This window comes from Lepisma saccharinum, chromosome 5 (assembly GCF_977018435.1).
Source record: "Lepisma saccharinum chromosome 5, izLepSacc3.1, whole genome shotgun sequence".
NCBI classification, from domain to species: domain Eukaryota; kingdom Metazoa; phylum Arthropoda; class Insecta; order Zygentoma; family Lepismatidae; genus Lepisma; species Lepisma saccharinum.
The window spans coordinates 2401638-2423807 of NC_139233.1; the positions used below are offsets into that span (position 1 = coordinate 2401638).

Here is a 22170-nt window from a genome sequence, read left to right on the forward strand (position 1 = left end):
CTACGCGCGACCGAGCTGCGAGTTGCAAGCAGACTCGAGGTCTGGATTTGTTTTCCTCGAGTGAGTGTTTCAGAGCCATGGAGTAGAGCAAAGTAGAATCAGGGGGTCCTTCTCCCCCTCGCCGTCAACGCATCCGTGCACATACGTGTGGTTATGTGAGAATAACGCCAGACACGTCCACCCGTGTCAATCGTCCGAAACAACGTCCTAAGTAGTGAAAGTTAATAACATTTGATATCCATGTGAAACCGCGAATGGCTCATCGCGTATGTTCGTCTCATCGCCCAAGTCACGTATCTGTACTTACGAGTGACCGCGAAGAACTGACCTATTATTGCGCAAGTTGTCGTATGGAGTCGACAGTGAACGAGTGAAGCCAGGATCCGATGATGCCAGATGGAGCTGCCGACGGATCCACTTTCGCGAACCAGGATAACCGCGAGGTGCAACAATGGAGCGTGGAGGCCTTCCAAAACTGTAGGACCACTTTCACCCAACCCAGGTCAGAGGGAATGCAGCGAAGGTAAGATCCAACCATGTGCGTGTGTGAGAAAGATGACGACTATCTACCGCGAATCTGCGTGAATCAAATCATTGCATAACTTAAATCAGTGCTATGGCAACCCTAGACATCTGTTTTCCGGCGGAGTAATCAAATGTTAAAGATGAGAGTTTATGTTAACAGCAAACAATAGTTCATTGAAATATATTTATACCTTCAGAAAATATAGAAGGGGTTCGCACAAGGAACAATTATTCACTTTATACTTAAAATCCTAATCGATAAATTGTAAAAGGCCATGTAGCCAAGGCATAGCAAGAGTATGGTCAAAGTAGTAATTAATCTAACCTTTGTATTTGTCATATTGTCGCAATATGCCATAGAATGAGAGAATGAATGTGAGATCGAGTGAAAGAGGGCAAGATGTAATGTGTATTTATCTGTGCTTTAATATATGTGTATATTCAGAAACACCGTAGTATTATGTAACGTCATTTCAGGTATTTAAAATCAAATCCTCCTAGGTTTATTCTCGGTAACTCCGACTGTTAGGCACTTATCCTGACCGTATTATATTTCATGTAATGTTTAATTCGCCCAGTAGGTGAGGCGAGCGATTCTTCGTTGTTGCGTTGCTAAGCTCAGCTCAGTTGAGTTAGTTGAGATAATTAGTTATTTATTAAATTAGCAGCCCGTAACACATCGAAGCGGTGCCATTCCTCCTGCAGGCAAGCGATAAGAGCAGCCACTGTCGTGGGTCCACTCTGTTGCATACGTCGCTTAACAACACGCCACACATTCTCAATGGGCGAGAGGTCGGGACTCGATGGTGGCCATGGCAGAGTTCGCACGTGATGGCGAGTCAACCATTCTCTTGTCAGCCGCGCTGTACGAGTCCTGGCATTGTCGTGTTGAAAGATGAGACGCCGCCTGTGTAACAGGTGCCTTCGCACTGTGGGAAGATGCCGCTCCAGTATGCGTGTATAGGCGTGTGCATTCACAATGCCCTCACAGACGTGTAGTGGGCCAACCCCAGATGCCGTCATGCATCCCCATACCATCACTGACGCAGGTTTCTGTACCCGACGTGCATAACATTTTGCTTCATTCTGTTCCTCCTTCAGACAAATGACTGTTTTCCGTATTTTCCCGTACACAACATTGAAAATGGATTCGTCCGTCCACAAAATCCTGTTCCACTGCCGAAATGTCCATCCCCGGTACATTCGTGCCCACCGTAGTCGATTGCCTTTGTTCAACATGGAAAGGAAGGGTTTAGGTCTCGCCTTGTACACTCGGTAACCGCATCGCTGTAGGTAACGGCGAAAGTTTCTGGTTGACACTTCAATGTGAAAGCGTTCTCGAGTCCACAGTCGTAATTCGGCCACAGAAACATGATTGTTGGTCTGGATATAGCGCCTACATATTCGTAGGTCACGCACGCTCAGCAGGCGTTTTCGACCGGGGGCCTTACCTGGCTCTGTAGTATCCGTATTTTGGTGGTATTTGATGATGCAGTGGACGGTTGACTTGGGTAAATTCAGTTGGCGCCCTATTTCCCGTTCACTGAGTCCATCCCGTTGCAACTCCACCACTCTTCTCCTCACGGCGTTGTCAATAGGTTTGCCCTGGCCATGGTGATGATGCACTGCGGTTCCTCGGTGCACAGCACGCGCTTATATACGGCGGACTCCCTTATCGTGTCCGTGACGTCATGCTTCCGTCGAATGCGCCACTATCTGGAATTTCCGTATGGGTCTGGTGCCTGGTCGAAGTTCAATGTCACGCGTATAGTTCCCCGTTTTCGTTCTTTACGTGACCTTGGGTGCAACATGCTGGGATCACGATTCTTGCCTGCTCACACGCCTCCTCTTACACACATGCGTCACTTCTGCGGGTCACCCATTCCACCGCCTATGTCTCTGTGCATTTAATCACGTATTCCTTTCCGGTCGAAGTTCATTGTCACCAAGGTTGTAGAATTGATTTTCAGGGGGGCTCAAGGGTTATCATGGGGGGGCTTTGTAAACCAAGTCCATTTTTCCGAAGTTTTACATTATTAAATGAAGGCAAATTGTGTGTGTGTTGGGGAATCCATTAAGTTACATAAATTTTAGAAATATACAAACACTACATTTTTCTATATCTTTTAAAATATCACTTGAAGTGTTAATTGAATCCTACTGAAATCGTCCCTTACTACAAACTCCATACTACTTTTGATAATACAGATATACGTATTCATATCATGCAAGAAAAAATTGACAATATTCAATAATAGTACCTACAGTACATTCCATCTCTGGCTGAAGCAATGAAACACTCCTTCATTCCCAAAACTTGGGAGCTGTTAACCTTTGACGCAGATGCGGAGGGAATTTTGATGATGACGTCAAGTCACAGATTTCTGTAGCTACAAACAGGAGGTCGCAACAAAGGCAGCGACGGTACATATAAATAAGTTCCCCTATGAAGGAGCTATCTACAGTCTACAGAAGAGAATCTTCTAAATACTTGCCGCTGCTGTTCATGCTCTGTGAATTCATCCTTCACCAAAGTTGTGAGCAAATAATATCTGCTGTCTCCATTTTCACTTTTCACTGCAAAGAAATTGTACACAATAGTTTTACCTAATGTCAAGGGCCTGATGGCAATGCCAGGGGGGAGGGTCAGTCCCCCTGGCACCTGCTCAGCTACGGGCCTGCCTACCGGAGCGACAACAAGCTGCACACGTCGCTTGTCGCCTGCGTGTCACTCGGACTGGGCCGTTTTATCAATAGTCGCGCCTCGAAGTGAATGCTTTATCATCCGACGAAGTTTTCTTGTCTGTTTGCGTTTGTATGAGACCCCGGTTGGCCTCTCTTCTAGAGCTTATGCAGTGAAGTTCCAATTTTACGTTCCAGGATTTTACATCTTCCTGCAGTAGACATTCTTCTACATTATACAAGACACAGTCATTAAATAACAGGAATTGTATAATAACTTTTTTACAAGGATACATACAAAAATGGTTTTTGCCTTAATTTTCGACATAGTGCTTTTTAACACACTTGGTCCACCTGTCCAAAAGCTTGCGGAACTTTTTGACATGACGTGTAACCATCTTTGCACCGCCTCGATTACCTCGTTGTCATCTGCAAACTTCTGACCCCGCAAATGTTTTTTTCAAAGGTCCAAACAAGTGAAAATCAGATGGCGCCAGGTCGGGACTGTATGTTGGATGTTTCAACACCTCAAATTTCAGATCACGTATTGTATCCATAGTATGCACAGCCGTATGGGGGCGGGCGTTGTCGTGGAGCAGCGATACTCCTTTTGAGAGAAGTCCCCGACGTTTTGATCGTATGGCAGGCTTCAATTTGCTTACCAGCATGTCACCGTATCGAGCACTATTCACAGTTTGACCCTTCTCCTGGAAGTGCAACAATATAGGGCCATTGACATCCCAAAAGATCGCTAGCAGCACTTTCCCAGCGGATGCCTGCGTCTTGATTTTTTCTTGACCGGAGACGTTGGGTGTTTCCACTCCATCGATTGTCTGGTTCATAATGGTGCACCCAGGACTCGTCTGTCACAATTCGATGAAGAAAAGCATCTCCTTCACGAGCATAACGGTCCAAGTGCTCCTGAGAGATTGTATGAACAATGAACACTCGGCAGATGCTTTGGTACCCATCGGTTACACACTTTCCTATAGCCAAGGTCATAATGGATGATATTGAATGCAGACCCATGACTCATGTTGAATTCCATGGCAATTTAATCAACAGTGACTCTCACTTGCCTGTTGGCATTGATTTGCTGTTCGATCTGCTGTTTCACTGTCTCAGTTCCCACGCAAACTGTTCTCCCACTCTGCTGTTCATCACTCACATTTTTTCCCGTTTTTGAATCTTTCCACCCATTCGTACTCTCCCCTTACTTAAACACTTGTCTCCATACTGAACCTTCATGCTGCTGTAGATTTCAGAAGGTTTCACTCCCTCTGACCACAAAAAACGAATAACATTTCGTTGCTCTTCTTCGGTGCAGGTCGACAGCGGAGCGGCCATGTTGTATGTACTACTGCGCAGGCGCAAACTGCTTGATCGTCCCGACACCTATGTGGCATATTTCTAAGGAACCATTTTGTGTTCAGTGATACAATTTTTCGTTGTGCATCTATCTCCCTGAAAGTTATAATAAAATTCCTGTTATTTAATGACTGTACCTTGTATATTCAATACTCATGGTCGCAATAGAATAAAATGTTATAAAGTTTTCCCAGATTTTATATTTTCCAGTATTTCAAGTATTCTCACTTCGGTCTCCTGAAAAACGTAAAATCGAGGTCCAACTGTACATAGCTTGGTGAGATTAAAGCATTCTAGTTTGTACATATTGATGCTTCATTATAATGTCAATGTTTCAAAATGTAAATCTTTTGCATTTATTATTTCTGTTTTTGCAACTACCGGCTGTTATTCCCCATTGATATTAATATCTATATCATGTAAAGAGACTATGTTTTGGTCACGTGCGACGTGGCACATGCTTGCCTGTGTTCGATAGAATCGCCGCTTGGAGGTGCTGGGGTCAACGTAAATGCTGTATTAGGGTCACTCTACCGCTCAAGTCCTTTGTTTGCCCGTGCTTGACCTTCGCCAGTTTGGTGTGAAATCTCCCTTACACAACGTTCCCTGGGACTCCGGGACAACCCGCAAAGCTTCAAGTACACACGTACAGTTAAGGACATAACACTGGTGGAGTTGCGACTAACCACAAGTGTTTGTGACTGCAGGGGTGCCCACAGGGACGGGGAATATGACGCAGGTTGCGACATCGAGATTTTGGGGGGGATTTTTCCATTCAAATAATATAAAATTCAACATTTATATTTTTTGCCAAAATATATGTAAACATTTTACACCTCAAATGCACCATATTTAATCCAATAAATGAAGAAAAGAAAATGTTTTTAAGGGTATTATCGAAGATGAGGGGGGGGGAGATATTCAACATTTACATATTAGGCCTTAATTGACATGTGGGTTCTGGGGGGGGGGGATTCTGAATTAAATTTTCGGGGGACAGTATCCAACTCTAGGTCTTAGATTATGGCGGGTATTTTAGTTAGAGGGAGACTGAGCATTAAATTGAGGCGATATCAAATTCTTGTGTATTCCTATTGTCTTAGACTGTTGTGGAGACTATTTTTTTTTTTTTGAGGAGGCAATATTTACTCTTCAATATCAACAGTGAGTCTAAAATTAATTGAGTATTAAATTTAAAGGGAGAGATAGATAGCTCTTGATACAGCGTTAAATCTTAGATTGTCAAGGGATTTCTGTAGTGGAGAGAGAGAGTTTAACATTAAATTTCGGAGACTGTATTTAGCGATATGGTATCCAAACGTTTTCGACCCCGAACGTGGCAAAGGAGAAGCTGGAAAATACTAATAAAGTATTGACATCCTATTAAATTAATATTCTTGAAAGCCCGCAAAGAAATGGATGTAAAAAAATTTCTTGCTCGCTTCGCTCGCAATATGTTACTAAGGTGCGTGTTTGGCGCTTTAATGAGGTGAATGTGAAGCTTTTATACTGTAGATGCATTACAAGACGAGCGATATTCTCGATTATGATGAACGATTTTATGGGTAGTCTTGAGTGATGGGCCCCCTGTTGAGGGAGGAGCGGCAGATCAAGTACAGTTCAGTAAAGCTAAGAAACAGTTACTTTCTGTAGACACGCTGTCGTGATTAAATACTTTGTGCGGATTACGATATGGTTTGAGGGTGCGAATTATATGATTTGGGAGGGATGGGCACCCCTGTGTGACTGTACTGTGGTTTCAACTCTCTCTTCGTACAACGAACTCTGAGCAACGACGCACTCCCAGCACAAAATTAATCCCCTTCGCTTGGCAAGCTCGAGTTGGGAGAGATAAGACCGTGTTTGTAAACAGTCCTCGCGCCAGAATTATGTAATGCGAAAATAGTTCCGTTCATGAACTCTGTGATAAACCTTACAGTTCTTTAGATAGTGGGTATAAGGCGGTTAAAAATACCGCAAATGCACAACGCTCTTAGTTTATTTTTAAAATTATTATCGGAAGTCATGTTCTTGGATGACCCACTACGCATCATCGAAGCCGTTCCTAAATCTCGAGGTTATTTCTCTCATTATTGCGTGTTATTTACTCCCAAAACTCTGATATTCACAATTGAGCCATGCTCAGCATCAAAATGACGATAATTTTCATACGCGTAACTTCGCCGGGGCAATTTTCAGGTTATAAAATTTAAAAGTTGTTTAACCTCCTAGGACCTGAGGAGCAAAGTAATGAAGAGTATTTTTAAGATTTCAAAAATGTAACGGTTATTTATAAAACATTAAAATGCGGACAAGGCAAACATTTGTAGTATAAAAATATACATAAGAACGTTAACGTTTCCACCCTCTAACAGGATCTTCTTACGTTACGTTATTTAGCAAATTAGTCCGTCATTTTTATGGGATGGAAAACTTGTCGATTCTGCTCCCTAAAATTAAGTCCCAAGTTTGATTCTGCGTCCATAAGACCCAAGTTATACCCATGTTTGTACTTCGGGTCTAGAAGAATTTACGCTGGTGTCTCATGTTTTATCATTTGGAAGCAAGTTTGTTTTTTGTTTTTGTTGTTAAGTCCACTTCATGCACAGAAAGGCCAATCGGGACTGGACCTAGAGCTTAAACTGGGATCCTAACCTGAATGTGCCTCCAGCGGTATCGAACCCGAGACCCCTTGATTAAAAGGCGACAAATTTAGCACTGAGACATCGGGACAGTCAATAATTTAGAAATATGTGCAGTCGTACCATAAAGAGAAAGACCGCAGCGAAGTAAAGTAGACAGTGTTAATTTTTTGTGCCTGCTATTTTGCTGTTTTCCAAGTTTTTAGGACCTTAACCCCAAATTTTTATTGCCTTATTGGCTGCTGTAAAGAGAAACGACGTCGAATTCAGCAATTCATCCAATACCCCTTTACAGACTCAGATTGTAAGTGTGGTATACAGATATTAACCTCAGAGACAATATATTAGCAGTTCTTGTGAAGTAATGAATGAATGTATTAGTTTTAAAAATTGAGTTAGGAAGTTTTTAAAATCGTATGTTATTTTTAAGAAGTTTTTATTTAACGCATATTTTAGTTTTAACAGGTAACAAAAAGGTAAAGTTCTCCCCTGTGCTTAGCAGCACGCCATGAAGGCGTATAGGGGGTATGGAGGGGAAACGCTCCACACTTTCTTTATCCGGTCGTGATTGGGGTTGATGTGATAAGCATGACGCCCCTGAGCGCCTTTACCCCCCCCCCCCCCCGGTACCCATGTCATTCAACGCTGGATGGGGGCCGGAGCCGCTTCCAACGTTAGAACAGTTCCCGGATTTGAACCAGCCGGGGATCGAACCCGGAACCTTTAGCATGGTAGTCAGACGTGGAAGGAAGATTTCAACAGGCATATTTTATTTTGATTTCAACGGGCATATTTTATTTTGATTTCAACGGGCATATTTTATTTTACGAAGATTTCAGCACGCATATTTTATTTTAAAAAGTTTTAAACAGGCATATTTTAAGAAGTTTTTAATCGGCATATTTTATCTTAGGAAGTTCTTAACAGGCATATTTTATTTTCTTGTTAGGGCCCTGCTCTCAATCTTGTTTTAGTTAAGATGCTTATCCTCGTACTGCGTGACGTTAAAAAATAGCCTGTGTGTTGATGTGCCATAATATAAAAATCAGTGAAAGTGAGTACTCACAATTGAGGCCGAGGTCATGGTACGTGAGGATGGCGGGCTTTTTCCTGTTCCCCTGGACAGCCACGAAGACCGTCCCCTGGCTGGTCTGGATCCTCTCCTCCTGCAGGATGCCGTCTGCCTTGGTGAACGTCCGAGGCGACGGGAACTGCAGCTGAATGTTCTTCAGTTCGATGTCGTCCATACTGTCTGACGGCATGGTACTGCAATCAAGAAAACACAAAACTCATTAGATTAACACACTGCAATGGAGGGATGGGATGCCAAATCCGTGTGCATCTTTGGGGGGGGGGGGACTCAAAATGCTGACCAAGTCAGAATTTACTGTAAAATAACACACTTTATAAATGTGACGTTTCAACCTTTTAGCAAGGTCTTCCTCAGTCTCTGAACCAAATGAAAATGGGAAAAAAATCTTGTAGTGTGCTATTTTGTAATTGTGCCTTACTCAGCATTTCGAGTTTCTTATTAAACATAGAAACTGCTCTCCGCATATTCTGTTATCCGTCATCGTATTTCTACTGTACGGATTCTCTACAAATCTTTCATCCAATCTGTACGTTTATCAGTTATTACGGATTCTCCGCATTAAAAAAAATGTTTAACTTTCTTTTGATTAAAACAGATCTGTGCATTACTTAGTTTAGTATAAATGTACAGTTTTCCGTCGTAACAAAAAAAGTTTGGAAGGCAACCTTCTCAGTTTGATGTTCCGATCCTTGTTTGGTAAATACTTCTCCACCACATGGGGATACTTTTTGAGAGAACGCTGGGCTCAAATAGAGATCTTAAGCATGGACGTCCGCAGGATTTCTTTCAGGAAGGGGCAAGCAATGTATATTATCGGGGGTACATTTTCCCTTATAATAGTGATGCCCCCTCGAAAAAGCACCCTTCAGTTTGAAGTTAACGCGTTCCTGCAACGGCCTTACAATAATTAACAGAAATTAAGAGCATTTGTGTAAAATATATAATTCTAAGTTGGCACATTCATTTTCTAAGGGGTGGAACTAACTTTTTGCTACTTGGGAATTTTATCGATAACAGTGTACTTAGAAAAACTGCAACAGAAGAAATATCATGCCACATTTTCAATTTACGTATAGGTGGACAGCATTTACATTGTTGGCAACTGCCTTTTTGCTACCGTATTAGTGTGACGTCACATTGAGTCCAAATCAACCAGTCACGTGGTGATTCCCTATGGAATAGCATTGGATTTGCCACAGCGAGGGGCAAATTTTACAATTGTGACAGCAGTCATGAAACAAAATCGCGATGTGTATAGTACATCAATCACAATTTTAAAAGTTATCCTTTCGAATAGAAAATCCAATGTTATCGCACAGGGAAACAATGCGCAACAGGTTTGGTTCGACTTGCTCAGTTATCTGTTGGGGACGTCGCTAATACAGGACATCGAGCGCGATGGGTGACGTTCGAACTAACACCTGGTGGGAAAAGCAGCCAAGTGTGCTGCTAGTTATCCTTTCGATTCGGACCACCTCAACGGCACAGTTTGCTACTCGCATAGTTGTGTTTCCGTGACGTCGAAAGGCGGTGCTTAGCGGGGTGGTTGCAGATCGGTTGCGAAAGAATTCACAAGGAAGTGTAAAGAACATGCAACTTAACAAAGATGGTGACATGACGAAGAAATGGAGAGAAAATGCTTCTCTCAATGAAAGGCTGCAGCGTGTATCCCATCAGTTTCCTGATCGTAGACTTTCTTAAACTATTCTCTCGGGACATCTACAAGTAACGAGAAATCTTCAATTAATGTAGGATCGGTCGCGTACTTACAGTTGACTTGACGTGCGAGTCGTTAACACACATATCACACCTGGATTATTCCAGTTTTTAAAGATGTATTAATCTAAAACGAAATAGTTATTATTCTCTTAAATTATATTAAACAAAAAAAATGTAATCTAATTATTGATAACTCGTTTGAACTAGTTTCCAAATTCAAATACTTAGGAGTAATATTAACAAGTGAAAATTATATTAAAGAGGAAATAAAAAGTAGGCTTAATTCAGGAAATGCATGTTACTTCTTTCTTCATAAACTATTGTCTTCTCGTTTAATATCTAAGAAACTAAAAGTTAAAATATACAAAACCGTAATTTTGCCTGTAGTATTATATGGGTGTGAAACTTGGTCCCTTACATTGAAAGAGGAACACAAATTGAGATTATTTGAAAATAAGATCCTTAGGAAAATCTTTGGACCTAAAAGGGGTGAGGAGACAGGTGAGTGGAGAAGGCTACATAATTTGCAATTTGCATTCATGTCCAGATATTATTAGAATAATTAAATCAAGAAGACTTAGGTGGGCAGGCCATGTGTCACGAATGGGAGGAAAGAGGAGTTCACAGGATTCTTGTTGGGAAACTTGATGGTAAGAGACCTGTAGGAAGGCCAAGACGAAGATGGATGGACAACGTTGAGATGGGCCTAAAGGAAATCGGTAGGGATGGAAAAGAGTATATAGATCTTGCTCAAGATAGGGACAGATGGAAGGCCTGTGTTGCTGCAGCCATGAACCTTCGGGTTTAAGAAGGCTAGAGAGTTAGTTAGTTTAAAAAAATGTAAGTGTAGGTGGCAAGTCTTATGTATTCACTGATAATAGCTTCTCATAAGATTTGTGACGTTATAATGCCTACTGCAGCGATTTATCCTACACGCAGGGATTTGTGACGTTATTTGACGGAGTGCATATGGTAGAATATGTGTGTGGGTGTGTATAGAAATTTTGATTGAATTAGGTTATTTCACGTACATTTTCTGCCACGTTTGGAGGAGTAATTATATGATGAAATTGATGAAGAGACACTCGCAAAAAACAACATGTCCAGTTTGGGATTCGAACCCGGGACCCCGTAGCGTGACGTGATAACCACTCCGCCACGGAGGTCGGTGTTAAACAATGACTTCTTTCTAGCACGGCTACCATTTCCAAATGAATGCAGACACCCAAACATTGGTGTCCTCGTGGACAATTAGACGAATGTAGTACAGCGTAGATGTTCTCAATTCATCATGGAACGAAGGTTACCTTCCTTGCCTTGGCGATTCCACGAAAATTATTTCACCTTAGCATCCAAAGAAAATGCATAGTTGGAAACAGAGTTGCCAAATTTAGATCTACTCCACAAGTCAACATCTTAAGTGCCGTAATGTAAGGGTGAATTCACACCGAAGCGACAGGCGATGCGTGTCGCTTGAGGATTTCACCAATCAACGTGCGGCAACTACAGTGTGAAACTTTGACGCTAATTGGCTCGTTCCCAAGCGGCATGCATCGCTTCGGTCTGAAATCTCCCTACAGTAGCCGTTGATAACGTTACATCTACTGCAAAATAGTAGCTCTTAACAGTTAGAATTCGTCAATAAATAACTGGTACTTTTAACTACTATTCGTGACAAAAATATTGAGCCCTCTGTGCAAGACAAATTGATTTTAGCTGTGTCTGTTCTCTATTCAAACAAAACTGTTTATAAAAGTGTAGTTTTTCGTGTGTTTTTTATGTAAGTCGAATTCAATTGTGTGTAGCTTCTTGTAAACCAGTCGTAAAAATATGACATTTCTTGTGATTGAAGCTTGTTTTATGTGGAAATATCTCAGCCAAATGTTGCTATAATTTGTGGAACAGCCACAATTAATGTTTAATAATAACAGTGTTGCAATCTCGATAACGGTTAGCCCAATGGCGATGCAAAGCATATCCAAATGATGAGCATGGAATAAAAATCAAATTTCCATGCCTTATCTTTTCATATTCTGTGAATTGAAAACGACAGACAGAATTGTTTTTCTTGGCAACCGGCTCGCGCGTTTTCCTTCTGGTTGCTACGACGAAGTGCGCTTTGTTTGGCACCCGCCGTCGGCAGCCCTTTAAACTCTGCGTTCAGCCAGCGGCTTTGACACGGAAAGTAAGCCGAAAGTTTTGATTACAAAGCGAATTGTTGTGCACAGGGAAGCATTGTTCAGATACTGTAATTGACAAATGCAAATTTTATTTTATCACACTTGTGTTTCTACCATGAATTATTACCTGAACTCGCAAACATACATAAGATCCCTTACATGCACTTTTTCTTTCCTGTTTTCCTTTCTTATGAAGTTGCTCCACATCGCAGGCATGTTGTTGTTTTTTATACAGAGGAGACTGCGAAGCCAGAAGTCACGGGTTCGAATATTTGTTAAGATCTTTTATCGCCTTCATCAAATCGTGCTCTTAGTTGAACTTACTCTGTTGAAATGAGCGACACAAAATGATACAGATACGGAGACAATGACGTTCGTATAAACATTGGAAAAAGCTAGAAAATGTAACAACTAAAGTATACAAAGAAAATGTGTCATTCATAATATGACAAATTGTTTATTCATTATTTAACACTGCTACAATGCTTTGGATCGGGCCAACGGAACGCACTTCCAATATTCCCGCAGGCCGTGTAGCGAGGCGGCAACGCTGTGCAAGTCACCTGCAGCCCGCGGAGTCTGACATTGGCCGCATCTCGCCATACGTCATCCGCGCGTTTTCCATAATAGGAGTAGTCAATAATAATTTATATCTGTGGTCATACTTGAGAAACATACGTTAAACTTCTGGATTTGGATCAAATGTGTCATATGGACGGCTTTTTACAATTTCATTGAATTTGCAATTATGCATTTCCAGATTGCACGTTTGCCTAAAATTTCAATTTTGGAAGAATCTAGTGAAGATCTTTGACTTTTTCGACGGAGGTGCCAAAATAATCAGTCTTAAATACAAAAAATCTCAATTTTATATGAATAGTTGATTATGAACTGTATGAAGTTAAGTTCCCCGTTCTTGCAAAATGGAAGGAAAAACTACACTTTTTAGTAATTTTTTCATTATAATAAGAAAATACAATGAAAAATAATTTTCAGATGACGCTTATTAAAAAATACACTTGAAGCTTTCCAATTAGGTATATTTGACTTTTTGCCACCTACGCAATACAATTTTACAAGCACGTAAACAGAGGGCTCAATATGTTTGTCACGGAACACTGCTGGCAAATTAGATCAAAAAGTCGCGGGAACTACCAGGTAGAGGGAGATTATTTCCATAACATCTTTGGCTGTTATGCATTTGAAGCTTCGGAACGAGTCACAACTCTCGAAACAGCCAATCAACGAAGCGAGCCGCTGACGTCATCTCAACCCAGAACCTATCGCTAAGCCCCCTGCTCAGGCTCTACACGCCCACTAGACTCGCTAGACAGACTCGCCTAGTCCGCTGGAGATGTTTCGAAAGTAATTCGACTCTACAAATCTTCTGGTTGTAACGAAAGTGTGGCTTTTCATCGTTACGCGTGTGACATTTTACACACAAAATTTAAGGTTCAGAAATGAGATTGGGTTAAAATATTCATAATGAACCAATTTCATAGAAATATGAAGTACTTCGTGGTGTTTGCTAACAAATGACAAAAAATTGAGTATGATGGCATAGGGTGAATGCATGAAAAGCATTCACGAAAGTGCGTTACGTGCGTGACTTTAAAAATGTAGCAAATTTTGACCATTTATCTGTGAATCACATAGGCTGCAGATTCTATTAATTTTTAATTGGTGAAATGTGCAAATTATATACATTCAACATCTAAACGATAATGCAATTAAAAACCATTAATTTTCATATTAATTCATTTTGTTATTCATATGGAACAGGATTACTTTTCGTCGAATACCCCAAGTGCACGTGACTGTACGCACAAAGGCGGAAGAGCACATTTAAGGAGACTGCTATCGACAGCATGCACATGAAATGTGGTGAGAAAAGTTATTCAGTACAAAGGAAACTGTTATCTTCGTTGTGGGAGCAACACTGGATCTGGGACAAATGTTTTCAGGAAGTCTCGCAAGATTCCCCGTCTTTTCTGCGGTGGTTGATCAAGGTTGAACGGCCACACTGCGTGGCGTAGACAAAGAACCGGGAATAAGTGTTGGCAAGTCAATGCCCGTTGCTAACAACGATAATAGCGTCGCACTTAAGCGCAAAATGGGAACGTCACGATGCACCATGTGAAGGTCGTAACGACTCGTGTAGCTGGATTTCAGCACAGCGGAAAAGAAAGTGAAAACAAGAGCTGTTGTTTCTTAATGAGGATAACTCAAATTCCGCCGATAAACGATGGAAAAATCGACGCAGTGTGCTTTACATGTTCGGACACAATTACGCACCGTACCTCAGTGTTGACACCAAATTTTCACTTTAGGTTGACCAAGTCACTGATTTGGTTTATTTGACTTCCATTTTCTGCCACTTTAGGCTAATCGCGAAGATGAGGGTGCGTGATATGATATGACACTCGCAAAGGGTAACAGTTTACTATCCTTCGGACACCTATAACTTCTTAGTTTCGTCAATTTTTGACATTCGTACTTAACTATCTGCTTCGCGGAACATTCCGTGAATGGTTTTTGGGGCTATCCATCCCGGAATCGGTGGGAAATTTAAACTAAAAAATATTGTCGTTTGAATTTTTTTAGTCCAAATTTCCCACCGATTCCGGGCTCCGCCCCTGGGATAATTGACCTACCACCCCCAACCGCTAACGCCGCTCCGCTCCGGCTCCCTCTATAGACTCCCTGTTAAAGGGATGTTAGAAATTGGCCGGAGTCACCTGCCCCCAAATGAGCCCCAAACGTTTAAATTTGAAGAAATCAGTTTCCAGGATACGGAAAACTTACCTGAATTTCACACAAACACCTTCCCGATGTTAGACAATACTACAGGAACGTATTACGGTAAGTAGTTTCTTCTGTAGAAATGAAGAATTATGTCCGAAGGATAGTAAACTAGTACCGATAGGCTAATCGGGATTGGACCTACAGTTTAAAGTGAGGTCCAAACAACTATGTGCCTCCACCGGGTATCGAACTCAGGACCCTTTGATTACGAGGCAACGTTAGTACTACGCCATCGGGGAGGCACGACAATAAGTTACCTATCCTTCAAAAATTTCATTCATTTTTACGTTGTTTCCTTACCTCTTGGGTTAATGGCGACGATGAGATTCAATGAAGAATTGATAAAATGGATGATGGGAAAGGTGCACTCCGCCTTTACCTAGGGTTTGAACCTGAGACCTATGACAGAGCACATTACGTTGATCAGGGGTGTAAGGGGTGCTACTTCCCCGTAGTGCACCCAATGGTCAACCTCACTTCCACGTAGTATACCCTGGACTGTAGACTAAGGAGGCTCTGGCGACTGGCCCCATGGCCAGTATAATTCTGTCCTATGTTTTGTCCTTATTTGTGCTGAGCGCCCTTTCTAGCCTCAGATTTTAACCAAGGTAAGGAAATTATTTTTCAGACACGCTTTTATTTTTGTTATGATAAGGGGCTGGACCCCGTATAGTGTGACGGGTGTAAAATAGCCTGTGCTGACGCACCCAAAAAGTTTTAATTCAAATTCAAAAAAAAAAAAATTACCTTGGCCACTCGGCCACAGAGGTAGGCTTGATGTCAAATTTCAACTGAGAATGTGGCGAAATGTGATCTTCATATTTCTGAAAACTGAAAAATCAAGGCTTGAATCTTCAAATTTCTTCGCAATATACGTACTTTCCATTGAATTTCCCTTTTGACCTAAAATTCCCTGAGCTAGGAGAAATTCATGCGGGCACCACTGTTGTGCCTCGACTAAAACTGTGAGGTGATTTTTGTTCTGGACGACCAAGGTGAAACTCGTTGCAGCTGGAAGATAGTATGGGGATCACTAAGAAACGAAAATCTGATGTATTTGTATTATAGGCCACGCGAATATTGTATGTGTGTCCAAAGGTGCCCGCAGGATTTTTCTCAGCGAGGGCACTCATAAAAACTATCATCATCATTACTACTACTTGTTTTTTTTTCTAAAAGTACATACATTTGTAATTTCCATATTGTGTATCAACACAATTTGCATAACTGTATACTACATATTAACTGTAACTTACTTCCTGTAAGTCTCAGAAAACAATATTTTTTTAATAAATTATCGCTACACCTTAACAACTCTTTCTAGAAATCTCAGGCCTTGTGTATGCTCTAGGTGCCGCATTCATCTAGGACCGACCTTGGTCCAATATAGTGTTCATTTCTTGTGTATAGGAATGGGAGTAAGAAAATATTCACCTTCAGACCCGTTCCCCCATTTGTTTGCAATGCAAAAACTACGATGGACATACGGTCCCATCTTTATGGGGTACTGTTCAAAAGCGTCCTTGAAGATCCACCGACACAAATGCAGAGTAGCGTCAACTGTTTGTAGCATGCAATGTCATGTTCTCAGTGCGAAACTCCTTTATTCAGCTCTAGTTTTATTTTACGTCGCTTTTCTGTCACTTCGACTAATAGTGACGGCGAAGTGTTAATTAGATGAAAGGATACTCACAAAGAACGTCCATGAGGCCGAAACCGGAAACTTCGTTGGTTGGATCAGAAGTCAACCAATGAAGGTACTCGGCCATAGCTGGCGAGAAATGATTCATTGACTTACAATTTGTGGGTGCGTCGGCACATACGACCATTTTGTCCACTTCAAAGTATACGGGGAAACACCCCGTTGTCTAAACTCCTTACTTAAAGGTTAAAACAAGGGGTTTAAGAAGTCCCTTGAAGAAAGATTAAAAGTGCGAGGTTGTAAGGGACCTGCACAAGACAAACTACACTTTAAAAAGTAACAATCAATTAAAAACTTCCTCACAGACGGTGGATTAGACCAGCTCTTCTAAAAAAAAAAAAAACTAAAAACATTTGGTAAAACTCTGTCAACAGGGATGACAAACAGTTGGGAAGATTAAAAGCCTGTCTGAGAAAAGCAAAATCTGCACATTCAAGAAGAATGTGCCGAACAATTAAAACGACATTACAGACACGACACATTCGAGGGTTCAGTCCTTGCAGCAAGTGGCCATGGGTGAGATGAATGGGGGAGCCAAATGTGATGATGCACTTTCCCTATCAAGTTCCCACTTTTTTTTGGCAAAACAAATTCAAAGTAAACGAACAAAAACTTTAAAACCTTTTTACATAAAATAACCTACCATCATGAGGTCCCAAATCTCGGTTCTCCTGACTTTTTCAAAATTCCCTGACATACAAAATCGGTTAATACTAGGGATGGACGATATCGGAAATTTGATATCGCGATATAACGTCAAGAAAATATCGTCACAAGACAATACGATATTTTTTCCGTATTGTATTTTTTTGTATATCATGACCACACATCGCCGACACGATGTCGCCAAAATATCGTGACGATATATCGTCTAGTTGATATCGCGTGGTCGATATTTTTTCAATATCACGACATAACGTCTAGACGATATATCGCCACTACTTAATACACACCTCATACTTAAGAAATCCTCAAATTACTGCGTCATCCTGATCGAATTGTTATAATCTTCTGGCACAGAATAAAATTTAGGCACACCAACGTCTGGTCCTCCCGCACTCAACGAACTGGATGAAGTGACCACTGGCACCCACACTGCGCAATACACACCAACACAGACCACAAATTAATCCGCTGCTGCCCAAACGGCACGGGGTTATCCTGTGACCTCAGCTGACTCTTTAAGGCAGCGTTGTCGGTTGTCTTTCAAGACGTCCGCTTTAACAGAACACGCCATTTGCAAAATCTGTCGTCAAAATCAGACAAGTCAGTTAGATGACGCATCTCTACAGCCATTTCCGCCTTACCCCAAGCAATTTTGTAATCAGTGGCCAATCTTGTCCCAATTCTACGCTCTATTTTCTCAGTTACGAACGAGCGGAAGGAAGCTGACATGGGTGTTTTATTTTTCGTATTCTGCGCGCAATATCTAATATTTAGATATGGACGTCTGAAAAACCGAAATGGCTCACTGAGGGGGTCAAAGAGAGGGTGGCACTTCACTCCTCCCCCCGAAACTGGAATAATTGCTCACTGATTAATTAATTTCTTTATAGTACGTCGATATTAATTTTTCGTTTTTCTGCCATTCTCTAGTTTATCGCATTCCTTCCTAGCAGGTCTAAGGGAGCTGAAGCCCCCCTAGAAATCCTAGAAATATCTACTTTAAATAGTGTATAGTGGTAATTAATTTTACATCCTTAGCCGGATCGAAAAAGTTTAGTGTATAATAAAGGAACCAGTTTATATTTTCATATTCTACCATTTAATCCAAAGAATAAATGGATTCACAGCTCTCAAAATGTGTAGTTTTCTTTATGAGAGGTCACAAAATATAAACTTTACGAGTAAAATTTGGCTCTAACTTTTAAAGCCTTTTCTTAACGGAATGCGTAAAATTTAATAACAAAATACAGTAGCTATGAATCTCAGTACACTAACTGTACCAAATGTAAGAAAAATAATGGGCAAGAGTTGTGTTGGATTTTCACTCATACGGTGGATAGAGTAGGAACGTCTCTCCATTTACGTAATAATAACAATAAATTTGGATTGAAATTGGTATATTTTATTAACTTATAATAGTTATTCTAAAATGACAATTATAACAGTGGTAATAATTATTATTGCCATTATTATTTCTACTAATCAAGTTTTAAATGTGCTGATAATGGATGCGCTCCCTCTCAGAAATAAAATCCTGGCTTTACTCTATTTTACTTCGCTTTTTGTGCCACTTTTGGCTAATTGCAAAGATAGGGACGAGTGATGATATGATGAAACCGGCTCCCCTGGCGTCGTAGCGCGATGTGCTAACCCCTCCGCCACGGAGATAGACGCTATCATCTAATTAGATTGTCGTTCCTCCTAAGTGTATCCAACCGCAGCACTACAGTTGCCACCATTTGCAACAATTACATTTTCAAATGTAAACACAGCCAAGGTTCGAATTTTGCAAAACCAACTTCCCGGACATTTCCAGATTTTCGGGAACCACCCTAAAGATTTACGAGGACAGAAAAATCAACAATATTGCAAAACTTCTATAGTTTCGTCATTTTCACACGGAATTTTTGCATAAAGTAATGGGAGTTGAAAGGTTTTCGGTGAGTCATAAATAAATATCAATGAAAATATTGATCCTAAAAAGATACAAGTAATTGGAACACAGGGGCGTCTGCTCCAAGAATTATCTCGGCCAGTTCTCGAAGTGAGGTGGGGTTGGTATCCTCCCTACCAGATAGCAAAATTTCCGCAAAGCACCCCCCAGCCAACCCCAAGGTTCGAGTAAACATTTTCCAATGCAGGAGCTGATTCGGAGAAATATATCGTGTGCTGCATATGTTTTATAGCAGCCAAATGGTTGCAAGTTGAGACCAAATGTCCTTCCATGTTTCCACTCGCTCGAGCATGGAAATTATGTACCAAATTGAAAAATGACTGAAACTCTTTCCTCTTGAAACTTCGTAGCCAAGCAGGTCCCTCTGGGTTGAGCGGTCCATTATTTTCTTCTGATTTCCACTGGTTACTGATCCATCCATAGGCGTGCGCACGGGGGCACTTAGAAATTTAAGGTAAAGCAATCGTTATTAAACAATATTGTGCTCTTAAAGAAAACATTAAGTATTTTCAAGCCTTTCCAAGCAACGATGGAGGGAGAAGGTGTGCATTCATTTCTATGTAAGTGGACTATCTGACGTCATTTTCTACCAAATTTCTTATTATTAACTCTCCCACACAATTTATTCATTAGTTGTGTTACCTCTATACGTTTGCAGAACAAATTGGCCATACATTGGAAATCAGCAGCGGCGATTGGGTGCTAAAACGGGGGGGGGGGGAGTACAGTTTACTTTTTCTTGGCAGACAAGTGAGGGAGGGGGGAGGAAAGTGTGGAATCAACTGCTCCCACGCCCCCTTGTCACCGCTACTGTGGAAATGAATAAAATATGTGTAGTTGTTATGAATCTGCAGTACGAAACCATGTTTCCACGTAAATTAGTATCTACACCACAGAGAGGGGAATAAGGGAGGGGCTGATAAAATTGGTGCCAGAAGTTGGAATTCTTAGTGATTTTCGGTGGGTCCGGACACACACGATATACATACACACCCATGTTTCGCATCCATCAATACAATAAAACGGTGGGATGAATTGAGGGTTTCTTTTCCCCGACTGAACTTTCATCACGGTTTTTGTCCACCCCCCCCCCTTAACAGAGGGTCTGCGCACGCCTTTGCCAACACCATCTTTGTACACCCAACGGCAAAAGAAACAGTAGGCGAATTGTCCACCACAATTTTCATTCGGTTTGAATTACAGTGTGATGACCCTTATCTTTGCCGTTGACTGTACCTCTGGCCTGGAAGCAATGGTGCGAATGTCGCGTGTTTAAATCACTTGGAAGCATGCATCATTCTCACTAAAAAAAACAATGTAAAAGATTTTGGTATTTTGCTAAAATACAAGAAAATTGTAAATTCCTGTAAAAGTTCTGTAACTATAAGAATGTGTAAACATCTATAGTGTCTTGGAAAAATGTAAAAAAAAAAATATGTATAAAAGGACAAGGCTCTGTAAACTCGGCGGATATTCCCCTGGTTGCTGAAAGGCTGGTGACTCAGGGGACGCCTGGGAAAATATCTTGCAGTGCTCTTCGAGGCGGTTTGGTGTACTCCTAGTCGGATGTTTCTAACCCAGACTCCGAAATGGTGCTTCTCTGCAATTACGAAAATATCAGGTTTCGGCCTACAAGTTATATCGCGTGAATTGTCTGTTTATGTGTATCGATGGAATCTTGAATAAAACTCTAAAGAAGAGATAATAATAGTTTGTTCCAAATAACTTTAGGTAAAAACAACAGGCTCCAGAGGGCTCTAAGTATAGCAACTTTAATTGTGGTCACCCGGTACATTAAGTTCACGAGTCCCTGATAAACCAGACGAAAGTAAAGTCATTAGGAAGACTTAGGAGTTAAAGAAATGAACTACAAATTAACGACAAGATACAGAGAAGGGTGGTCTTATTTATTTCCAAATAAGACAAGCGTTCATATCTGTTATCAGTGTTTGCGCAGGCTGCGTAAACTTCACTCTGGAGAAGCACGCCGCCATCAACAAATAGATAAGACAACGTGAAACATCAGGGAATGCCAGCTCTAGCGACGAGGCAACATTTAAGCACACGTCTAGCTTTCCTGGAAAACTTTCCACACTTCAAGGTTCATTTTTGTGAATATTCCTTTCAAATATATAGTCAAAATAATCGCTCTTTCTCACATAAAAAGGTGAATCTAAATTTGACCACTCTTCTACTGGACTAGGAGTGCAAGGGGTGACTCCCAAATGTCAATCTTACTTCCACGCATTTTGCAGACTAACGAGGCTCTGGCGTCTGAACCCATGGCCAGTATAATCCTACTGGGACACATGCGCTTGTGTCCCTTCATCTATTTCATCTTATCACCATTCATCCTCATTTTTGCAATTACGAAAAGTGGCAAAAACGCGAAGTAAAATAAACCGATTCATTCATTCTAATGGGCTAGCCCAGTACAGATACCTGGGAGATAAAGGCGGTCGGAGCGTGGTGCTAATCACGTCACCTTCGCCATGGCGTATAAATTTTGATTGATTTTTAACTCGTGGGCACGCCAGCACATGGGCTGGACAGGAAAGGACCTTGACAAGATAATAAAACGTATCTCTCTAAAACTTTCTCATTCGATTTCTAACAACTAAAACAATATTCCTTGAGTTTGCTTGAAGTCCACTTCTTCGCACAGACAGGCTAGACCTAGAGTTTAAAGATGGATCCGAACCACTGTGTGCCTCCACCGGGTATCGAACCCGGAACCCTACGATTACAAAGGAACGAAGTTACCACTACGCCATCAGAGTAGCCCCTAAAACAATACTGTCACCGAGGACGAAATCTTCACACCCTAGTTAAAA

The 22170-nt window shown here is 41.2% G+C and overlaps 1 protein-coding gene across 7 annotated transcripts in view; it reads right to left on the minus strand.

The window, feature by feature from the left end:
• The window catches only part of MESK2 (misexpression suppressor of KSR 2), a 162555-nt gene that overhangs the window by 41230 nt on the left and 99155 nt on the right, over window positions 1-22170 (minus strand). For 6 of the 7 annotated variants that reach the window (XR_014441668.1, XM_083121975.1, XM_083121974.1 and 3 more), the window contains one exon: window positions 8284-8483. Coding sequence is in view for 6 of the 7 variants with exons in the window: in XM_083121975.1 (XP_082978101.1) it covers window positions 8284-8483 (200 nt within the window). In the remaining variant the exon portion in view is untranslated. Of the gene's footprint in view, window positions 1-8283; window positions 8484-17669; window positions 17849-22170 lie in introns of those variants that run through there. The other variant, XM_083121977.1, reaches the window with a different exon arrangement.